This window comes from Bison bison, unplaced genomic scaffold (assembly GCF_000754665.1).
Source record: "Bison bison bison isolate TAMUID 2011002044 unplaced genomic scaffold, Bison_UMD1.0 scf7180017864280, whole genome shotgun sequence".
NCBI lineage: Eukaryota > Metazoa > Chordata > Mammalia > Artiodactyla > Bovidae > Bison > Bison bison.
This window is the reverse complement of record NW_011494852.1, coordinates 4,792,159-4,802,834: the sequence shown is the minus strand read 5'-3', so window position 1 is coordinate 4,802,834 and position 10,676 is coordinate 4,792,159. Positions and strand designations below refer to the sequence as shown.

The 10,676-nt window shown below is 45.5% G+C and overlaps 1 protein-coding gene across 2 annotated transcripts in view; it reads right to left on the bottom strand.

Moving 5' to 3' along the window:
• Nucleotides 1-7,400: 7,400 nt before the first annotated feature.
• The window catches only part of TBCB (tubulin folding cofactor B), an 8,653-nt gene continuing 5,377 nt past the window's right edge, over nt 7,401-10,676 (bottom strand). For both annotated transcript variants that reach the window (XM_010849055.1, XM_010849056.1), the window contains exons 5-6: nt 7,828-7,900; nt 7,401-7,674 (exon numbers count right to left, since the gene is read on the bottom strand). In XM_010849055.1, coding sequence (XP_010847357.1) covers nt 7,560-7,674; nt 7,828-7,900 — 188 coding nt within the window. In that variant the 3' untranslated portion in view covers nt 7,401-7,559. The remainder of the gene's footprint in view (nt 7,675-7,827; nt 7,901-10,676) is intronic.

The window sequence follows — 10,676 nt, the reverse complement described above, 5'->3', positions numbered from 1 at the left end:
TTCCCTGATCAGGGATTGACCCTGCATCCCCTGAAGTGGAAGCATGGAGTCTTAACCACTGGACAGCTAGGGAAGACCTGTGGCTTATGCTTTTAATCCTTACAATTTGCTGCCTCAACGATGTTAATGTTACAATGCCACCACCAATTAATAAACTCAAAATAGTCATAACTACCTTAGCTCATGTTTCCTGAGGGTTTGATGGGACCAGGCTGAAGTAACAGCATTTTTATAGACATGTCTTGCCAGGCCTCTCACAACCCTCTTAGAATGGAAGTAACATGAAAAGAAGTGGAGTTTCAGAGAGGTAGAGTCATTTGCCTGAGGGGATGGCAGAGTCAGGTATAAACCCAAACGTAGTTGATGCCAAATTGTTCCACGATGACTAATACAGTTTACCGTCCTTTCACCTCACCAGCGTATTAGTCAGGGTTTTCAAAGAAAGAACCAATAGGATATACGGAGAGAGAGAAAGAAAAAGACTTCTTACAGGGACTTCCCTGGTGCACCAGAGGCTATGACTCCATGCTCCCAGTGGATCAGGGAACTAGATCCCTCTGTGTACTGCAACTAAAGATGCCTCATGCCATAACGAAGATCAAAGATCCTGGGTGCTGCAACTAAGATCCAGCACAACCGAATAAATAATTTTTAAAAAAGAAGAATTCAGATCTGTGTGGCCTCCTCTTGAATGTGGGTGGATTTGTAATCACTTTCATCAATAGACAGTGGCAGAAGTGACTTCTGAGGCTGAGTCGGAAAAGGCCATGCAGTTTTTCCTTGGTTTGCCTACAACACTTGCTCTGGAGAAAGCCAGCTCTCATGTAAAACGTCCAGCTACACTGGGACAGCCGTTATGGAAAGAACATCTGAGGTGCTTTAGTTATAGTCCCCACTCAGCTCCCAGCCAACAGCTAGTGTCACTGCCAAGCTGCTGAGTCACTTTGGACATCCAGCCTGCTCAAACCTCGAGATGACTGTAGCCTCAGCCAACTTCTGACTCAAACACCAGAGAGATCTCAAGTCAAGCTCATCCCAAATTCCTGATCTACAAAAACAGAAAAATGGGAAAAATAAAGTGGCTGTTTTAACTTGCTGAGGTTTAGATAAAATTTAATGCAGTTATAGATAACTGGAATACAGTTACATTAACTACTGCTGTTAACAAGTTTAAAACCAAGATTGAATAGCCTCAAACAATATCTATTATCTCACACTGTCTGTGGGTCAGGAACTCAGAGTTCTTACTCCCACTGGCCTACTCCAGGCCTATGCTGTTAGCAAGAGGCCTGTCAGTTCCTTGCTGCAGGACTCAGTTTCTCAACCACAGGTTCTCACATACGGAAAGCTGGTTTCTCTTGGAGCCAGTGAACCCAGAGAGCAAGATGAAAATACAATGCCTTTTGTGAACTGATCTAAGAAGTCCCGCACAATTTCTTCTGTTACGTTCTTCTGTTCCTTAGAAGGAAGGCATTAAGTCCAGCCCTCACTCAATGAGAGGGTCTTTTTTTTTGTTAAAAAAAACAAACTACTGAATTAAAAAATATATATTTATTTGGCTGCCTTGGATCCTGGTTGCTTTATGGAGCATTTTTTGTTGCAGTTGCAACAAAAATTGCAGTTGCAAGTTTTTTGTGCAGACGCAAGTTGTGGTGCCTGGGCTCAGAAGTTTCAACGCCTACTTGTTCTGTGGCATGCGGAATCCTACCTCCCCAGTCAGGGACTGAACTCCGGTCACCTGCACTGCAAGGTGGATTCTTTTTTTTTTTTTTAGAGTTTTATTAGATTCATGGCAAAACTGATTGGAAGGCAAAGAGATTCTCACACACTCCCTGCCAGCATAGCTTTCCCCTTTATTAACATGCCCCACAAAAGAGGTGCATTTATTGATGAATCTGCATTGATACATCATTATCAGTCAAAGTTCATAGTTTACTTTAGGGTTCACTTATAGTGCTATGCATTCTGTGGGTTTAGACCAATACACAAAAACATATATCCACTGTGCAAGGTGGATTCTTAACCACTGGACCACTAGGAAAGCCCCAAATTTAAAGCTCTTGAGAAATGTGTCAAAAAATGTGTGGACATATTTTATCTATGTATATATTTATTTATTTGTTATTTATGTTCTCTTTCTTTAAATAAAAAATACATACTCCAAACCCCAGAGACCTGGGGTTTGATCCCTGGGTCAGGAAGATCCCCTGGAGGAGGGAATGGCAACCCTTGCTAGTATTCTTACCTGGAGAATTCCATGGACAGAGGAGCCTGGTGGACTAGAGTCCATGGAGTCGCAAAGAGTCAGACACAACTGAGCGACTAACAATTCACTTTCTCTCTTTTTTTTAACTGAAATATAGTTGATGTACAACATTATGTTAGTTTCAGGTGTGTTGTAGACATATTTTAAAATCACAACAGGGATTACAAATTTAACCTCTACTTCTAATCCTAAAGCAGTCAGACACATCATGTATATCAGTGAGCAGAGCCTGGTGTAGAACAACAGGTCAGGGTGGGAACCCTGGTGTAGAGGGGAACCCAAGCTCTGCTGCTCTGGGCTGTACTGCCCCATCTGCTCCTTGCCCTCCCCTTACTGCTCTAGGCCACAGTAGTTCCCCAGTCTCCTCTTCATAGATGCACCTGGGCTTTTGCCAACAGGAAATGTGGACAAGAGACCAGACAGAGCTAGGAACTTTAGCAGCTTCCTGCTGCACTAATTTCCATTTGGTTTACTGGCTCCTGCTCAGCTCCTCCATCCGCTGTGTAACCACCTCCACGTGTTCATGTCCCTCAGTTTTCATATAGGAGTGGTTTCTGCATGCCAGTTAGGTCCTGGTAGGTACAGCAGATCCAGCCCACTGGGGCTAGTAGAGACATGGACTCTGTATTGTTAGATATCCCGGTGTGGCAGAAGCCAGAGACCAGGGTTGTCACAGGGAATGTTTGGATATTTCAAACGCTGGGGACACCCAGGCATCCTTGAGATCTTTTCAGGGAGTCTTTGAAGTTAACACTATTTTCATAATACCACTAAGACTTTTTTCCTTTTCCACTCATTCTTTCACAAGTGAACAGAGTGGGGTTTCAGAGGTGATATGATAATATTCAGTAGTTCACATGCAGAAGCAGATATGAGAACCCAGCTATCTTTTCTTAAGCCTGACATGGTGGGCTTGCTGAATCTTAACTCCCCAACCTGGGCCCTTCGCTGTGAAAGCTCGGAGGCCTAACCACCAAACAACCAGGGAATTCCCTAAAAAGATTTTCAAAATGTAAGAACATGTCACTCTTCTTGCTAGTTTTTTTCAAAAGTTTTTTTTTTCAATAAAAATGTTAATAATGGTAACATGTTTATTTTGTTGGTTTGTTTTAATTATTTACTTATTTGGCTGTGCCACATCTTAGTTGCCACAAGCAGGACCTTCTTTCTTTGTTGCAGCATGCAGGGAACTAGTTCTCTGATCAGGGATCGAACCTGGGCCCTCTGCATTGAGAGGGTGGAGTCTTAGCCACTGGACCACCAGGGAAGTCCCTGGATTATTATTTTTTGAATGAAAGTTTAAAATATTTAATCTCCATAGTGGTAAATATCTACAGATATAAGCTACCTAAACAAAAGCTGTCTGAGGTTCTCAACAATTTTTAAGAATGTAAAGTCCTGAGACACAAGTTTGAGAACCACTGGTCTAAATGTCAGCTGTCATTGCTGTATCAGTAAGTTGAGGTGAAGAATCGCCTCCTGAGTTTAGCAACAAGGAAGGGCTTCAGCAATAAAAAGTTTAGTTTTTGTGGAGTTGGGAGAGGGTTGCAAGAAGGACCACCTAGACATCTCTTTCCTGAAGTTTGGTTGTGGTTTTATGATGGATGGATCAGGCTGACAACACAAGAATCCAACCTTGGATCTTCATGTCACAAAGACAAAGACAACCTGGTAACGTGCCTCCTGAGGCAAAAACGCAACACCACCCAGAAAGTACATTTATTGCAAAACTGAACCTGAAGCTGACCTAGTTTTTGAATCTACCAGTTTGTAGAACACACAGGGATAGAGGACAGCAGCGGGTACAACCAGCCAAATCAGACTGAGGCAAATCACACAGGGAAACTGTTGTAGAGTAGAAGATTTAGAGGAATAATAGCCAAACACAGTGCCTGAACCCTATTTGGATTCTGATTTGAACAAGCCAACAGTAAAAAGTCATTTATGAAACAAACGGGGGCTTTGTTTCATATATAATAACGCTGACTGTATATTAAGTCATACTAAAGAATTACTGCAAGTTTGGTGTGAAGACCTCATAACATTTAGAGATACACTTAGAATACAGATATACATCTGGATGAGATGATATGTTGCCTCAAACGTGCTTTAAAATAATGATGGGAGAAATAGGAGGCCAGAAAAACTGAACACGATTGGCTATATGTGGACAATTATTGGCTCAGTTGGCAAAGAATCTGCCAGCTATGAAGGAGACCTGGGTTCGATCCCTGGGTGGGGAGGATCCCCTGGAGAAGGAAATATCAACCTACTCCAGTATTCTGGCCTGGAGAATCCTATGGACAGAGGAGCCACGCAGGTTACAGTCCATAGGATTACAGAGTCAGACATGACTGTACGACTTTCACTTTTCCCTTTTTTCATTGAAGCTGGGTGACAAGAAAAAGGGGGGAAACATTTTTTTCTTTTAAGATGGGTGCGCCTTGACCCAGCTTGAGAGCTAATCAGGAGCCCGGAGAGTGACCGGCTGAGATGCAGGAAAGCGAGCAGGAGGTAAGAACACGCCGGCCACGAAGTCACTTCTGTTCTTTTAGTGCAGCCAGAAAGTGAGCTCTGGCGCCCCCGCCAGGACATTGGTTCTTAGTCTCTGATTAAACCATGGCGGGTTCGGTAGGTCTCCTGCGTCTGCACTGCCCAGTCCTCCGCTAGGGAGCCAAATCCTTTCACCCCAAAATTCCCCGTACCGCAGGAAGGGAGCAAGACCTTCGCTTCCAGACTTGCACAGGGTTAGACGCAGGGTATCGCTTGGTTTTCTGGGAAACTCAGTTCGTGCGGCAGACTGCGAGACACCGCCCAGCGACAGCGAGCCTATGCATGCGTTGCTGCCCCCCGCGGCGACTGAGAGAGAGGTCATTGCCCGCATCTGGGACCGTGCAGAGGCTAGGGGTCCTGAGGCTTCAGGGACTTTTGGGAGACCGGTGCCAGCCTGGAAAACCCTTTAGGAGAGAGTGGCCCCAGACTTGGCCCAGAAAAGATGGGATGGGAAGAAGAAAACGAAGAAACTGGAGCCAGGACCCGTTATGAGGTTTAAATGAAGCCAGTATTGTAACTGTTGACCGTATACAGGCATTTTTATTCCTATGGCTTATACAGTACTTACCTGCGTGCCTGGCTCTGAATTTAAGTGCTTTAGATGTATCAGCTCATTTAATGCTCATAAAATCGTTTCGGGTGGTTACTATTATTGGCTCCAATTAATAGAAATGAGGCTGACACCCAGGAAGAAGGACTTGTTCAGTACCCTAGCTGGTGAGGGACAGAGCTGACGTTTGAACCAAGGCTGTTTGGCTCTTTCTCATTAAGTTACACTACCTCTTAACCTATTGAATTGTCCCAAGTTTGTACTGGTACACAAATGAATTCAAGTGAGCCATTAGCATGTTGAGTTAGCCATTTATCACAGTTCCAGGAACCAGGGAAAAGGTTGCATTCACCCTAACTTTGTGTTTAGCACTGGGATCAAGTTTCTGGTCAGCATGAATCATCGAAAGGATTACTTCAGGCCCACAAAGCCTAGTCCTCTTTTGTTCATATGACTACTACTCAAATATCCTCCATCTCATCCCTTCCTTCATACCAGCACCACCTGGCAGATTTAGTGATTTTATTCTCCTTTCCCCTACGGTCAGTAAACTTTTTCATACGAAATATCACAGTCAAAAAAAATAAGAGAAAATACTTGCTAATTATATGTGTGTCTGCCTTCAACTCCCAGGCTCGTATGGTGTTCATGAGCCTGTAACCAGCATCAAGCCTGACACTGTGGGGGTGGGGAGGACTCCAAAAATGTGCACAAAGAGTGCTAGACATCCACTGTCTTCCACCTGCATTTACCCGAGGATTAAGAGAAGGCTGGTGGATGGTGCAGGTCAGGCATGGGCAGTTGCGGATTTAATGGGTCTGGTGGATCCCACAGCCCTTTCCCGCTGCTTCCCCTGAGACTGTGGATCTAGTGACCCTGTAAAGGGTGGTCAATGCTAGAGCCACCAACATTCAGTCGGTTTTCATAGTTAGTAGCTGGGAGGGAGCTGCTCAGCCCAGGAGTATGTTCCAAAGCCCAGGAGTATGTTCCGAAGCCCACTCTGCATCGGAGTGGCTGCATGACTGACAAGTTCTCACCCATAGAAGCAGAAATGGAACACATAGAAAAGAAAACGTTGAAACGTCCCCTATTTGCCACCTGGAAGCTGGTAATTCCAAACACAAGAAAATGATGGAGCCCCAATATGGAGTCTGGGTGTGTCAATCATGGAGACTGCTGCCAATTAACCAGAACCTCTGCACTGGTGTGTGTAGGGGGATATTGGTTACAGCAGCTGGTACTTCCTTAACACATTGACCACTGTCCCCCTTCCTTTCTGGCCCCCCTTAAAGCTTAAGCACCGGGTTATTCTATAAAATGTGTCTCCCCAATCCCTAACTGTGGTTGACTTTCACACAGACGTGTTGGTCACAGTCATGTCCGACTCTTTGCAACCCCGTGGACTGTAGCCCACCAGGCTCCTCTGTCCATGGAATTCTCCAGGTCTACCCATCAAAGGTGTTTGATGTCAGTCTCTGAGTGTATCCTGTGTGCTTCACTCTCCTATGTGGAGGAGAGACTCTTTGTGCACTGACTGTGTTTCTCTACCTATAATCTGTAGTGTCTGTGTTCTCCAGAAGTCAGTCCAGGTGTGTGAATGTTCTGAGTATCTGAGTGAGTCTGTGTACCCTACAGTAGGCATTGGAGAATGGATCTATCAGGTTGTAGGTACATGTGAGCACCTTCCCCCAGGACCCCTTCAGCTCCTAAGCATTTCAACCTCATTCTGCTTACTGTGGTTGCTCCTACCACTGCCAACTTCTTCTCCAGAAGTTGTAATTAACTGCGACAATTAAGTAGAATCTCTCAAATATTATAGTCAGGAATCCCTTCAAGGAGCTAATGAGGGATTACTGCACGTGCACACAGAAACAGGGTGGATCAGGCTTTCTAGAATGCATGGGCTGCATGCACTCGTCACATACCTAAAGCCTCACCGTGCCCAACTTGGATTCTGCCTAGCCTCCTGCTTCACCCTCACCCATCCAGCTGTCCACAGCCCCTCCTATAATCACTGAGTCCTCCAAACACTTCCCAGGTTTTTGGCAAATTTAATACATGTGTCTCAAAAGTCAATGGCGAGGGTAGTCAATAAAATAAAAACAGGCTCACGGGGAGGGCCACGGGCACACAGGGAAGGGCAATGAGTAGGCGAGCTGGCTGCAGCAGGGGGCTGCCCTTCCTTGGCCATCACATCTCATCCAAACCGTAGTCCTCTTCCGGGAAGTCCCCCACTGTCACGACCGATGGCTTGACGAAGGCGCCGTACTTGGCCTGGCATTCAAAGTAGCGTTTCCCATTCACGCTGCAGGACATGATGGGGGAGGCAGTGTCAGAGGGCTTGCACTCCAGATGCTAGCGTGGGCGGGCTCCCCCAGTAGTACACACATGCACTTACACATAAACGCACACGTGTGTGCACAGGCACACACACAGACACTAGAGTGAGGATCTTTACCTGCCATCGTTTTTCCCTAGTGGTTCATCATAGCGGATGCCAATCCAGTAGCCAGGTTTGAAATCTGTCAGTCCTGCCCAGGGGAGAAATCCCTGTGAAGCCCCCCTTCGCAGCTCACCCCAGATTTGTGCCTGCCCACTGACTGTAAAGCCTGTCCAGGCAAAAACCACTCCTTGCTACCACCCAGGACAACCACCATCTCTAGCCCACTCGAATACAGTAGTCCCTTCACTGGTCTCCCTGTTCCCACCTCTGACCCCTTGTTCACTCAATAGCCCCAGTCATAGGGGGCTTTGTAAAAATCAAAGGGAAGCAGCACCACTGGGGTTCTCAGTCCCTCAGTCATGTCTGACTCTTTGCAACCCTATGAACTGTAGCCCGCCAGGCTCCTCTATCCATGGGATTATCCTGACTTTGCCCCAAATTCCTCAAAGGCTACCTATCCCACTCAGCATAAAATCCACAATGTTTATGGCCAAATGATTTCTGACAAGGGAGCCAAGACAGTTTAATGAGGAAGGAATAGACTTTCCATCAAATCGTATTGGGGAGACTAGATATCCACATGTAAGAGAATGAAATTAGACTTCCACCTCACACCATACACAAAAATTAATTCAAAATGGGTCAAAGACCTAAATATAAGTTATAACACTAGAAACCCTTAGAGGAAAATACAGGAATAACTCTTTGTGGCCTTGTCTAAGGCACTGGTTTCTTAGATATAATACCCTACACACAAGCCAAAAATTTAAAAAAAAAAATTGGAGTTCATAAAATTAAAAATGTTTGTGCTTCAAAAGTCACTATCAAGAAAGTAAAAAGGGACTTCCCTGGTGGCCCAGTGGTTAAGAATCCACCTTGCAATGCAGAGACACAGCTTTAATCCCTGGTCAGGGGACTTAGATCCCATGTTGCAAAGCAACTGAGCCTGCACCCTGCAACTACAGAAGGCCGTGCACCACAGCAGAGAGCTTGTGCACAGCGAGAGATCCTGCACGCCGCAACTAAGACCTCATGCAGCCAAATAAATAAATACTAAAAAAACAACAACCAACCCACCTACAGAACGGGAGATATATATTTGTAAACCATAAATCTGATACGGGAACTGTACCTAATGTATACAAACAACAACTTGTTATGGGCTTTATTGTGTTCCCCTAAGTTTAAATGTTGAAGCCCTAATCCCTTGTAGTTCAGAATGTGACTGTGTTGGAGACAGGGCCTTTAAAGAGATAATTAAGTTAAAAGGAGGCCATTATGGTGGGATCTAATCCAGGCTGACTGACATCCTCATAAAGATTATCTGGACAAAGACTCCAGGGACGTGCCTACACACAGAGGAAAGAGCATGTGAGGACAAAGAGAGGAGAGGGCCGTCTATAAACCAGAGAGAGAGGCCTAAGGAGAAATCAAACCTGCTAAGGCATTAATCTAAGACTTCCCGCTTCCAGAACTGTGAAAAACAAATTTCTGTTGTTTAAGCCACGCAGGGTGTGTGGTACTTGATATGGTAGCCCTAACATACCACTCAAAAACCAAAAAGACAACCAACCCAACTAAAAAATGGGCAAAAGAGCCGAATAATCTGTCTCTCTAAAGAAGACATACACAAGGCATTAAGCACCTGAAAAGAGGCTCAATATCATTAGCCACGCAGAAATGCAAATCAAAACCATAATGCTGGCACTTCTCTGGTGGTCCAGAGGCTAAGTCTCCACACACCCAATGCAGTGGGCTCAGGTTCGATTCCTGGTCGGGGAACTAGATCCCACATGCTTCATGGGGGTCTTCCCACTGAGACCTGCCACAGACGAATATTAAAAAAACACAACACTGCCACATGCTACAACATGGATGATCCTTGAAATTATGCTTCTAGTAAAAGAAGCCAGTCACAAAAGACCACATATGATTCCATTTGTATGAAACTTCCAGAAAAGGCAAATTTTTAGAGACAGAACATGGATTAGTGGTCACCAATGTGGACCAGAGGAGCTGGGGTTTCCTAAATGGGGAATAGCTGCTAATGGTTATAGCATTTCTTTTGGGGGTGATGAAAATGTAAAACTGACTGTGGTGTGGTTGCACAATTCCATGAATACACTATAATGAATGGTATGCTTTTTTCATTTTTATTTTCTTTTAGCCATGCTGCTTGGTTTGTGTGACCTTAGTTCTCTGACCAGGGAGTGAACCTGTGCCCCCTGTAGAAGTCCTAAACACTGGACTGCCAAGGGATTCCTGAATGGTACTCTGAGTGAACTTTATATGGTGTATAAATTATAGTTCAATAAAGCTGTTATAAAAACAAACAACCGACACTGCTCTCTCCTGTCCCTGAGGCCTAGCACAGTCCAGCCTTGCCCGTGCCCCAGGCCTCACCTCTCATCTTTCCTCTCTCACTCCCCACGAGCCACGCTGACTTCCTTTCTCTGCCTCAAACAAGTCAAGCTTGTTCCTGCTCAGACCAAGCCCTTTCATGGCCTTTGCACTCACTACTCCCTCGGCTCCCTCTTCCCCCCTTTCCACCTTCACTCATCCCTTTCCTTCAGATAGCCCTTCCCTCAGGAAGCCTTCCTGGGTTACTCTCAAGGGTCTGGTACTTCCTCGCAGCTCACACAGCCTCCTCAGTTTCCCTCATCTCTGCTCTGATCACTTCAGCCTGAGCTTCCCCCATCACAGCCCTAATAATTCTGCTTGTTTCCCCATCTCAGCTCTGATCACTGCACCCCAGGGTTTCACCTTAGAACTGACCCCTCTGGCCTCTGCTTCCTCTGTCACATGGCCTCTGCTTCCCACTTCCCTGCTGTGAACATACTAGGCTGTCAGTCACACCTGGCGCC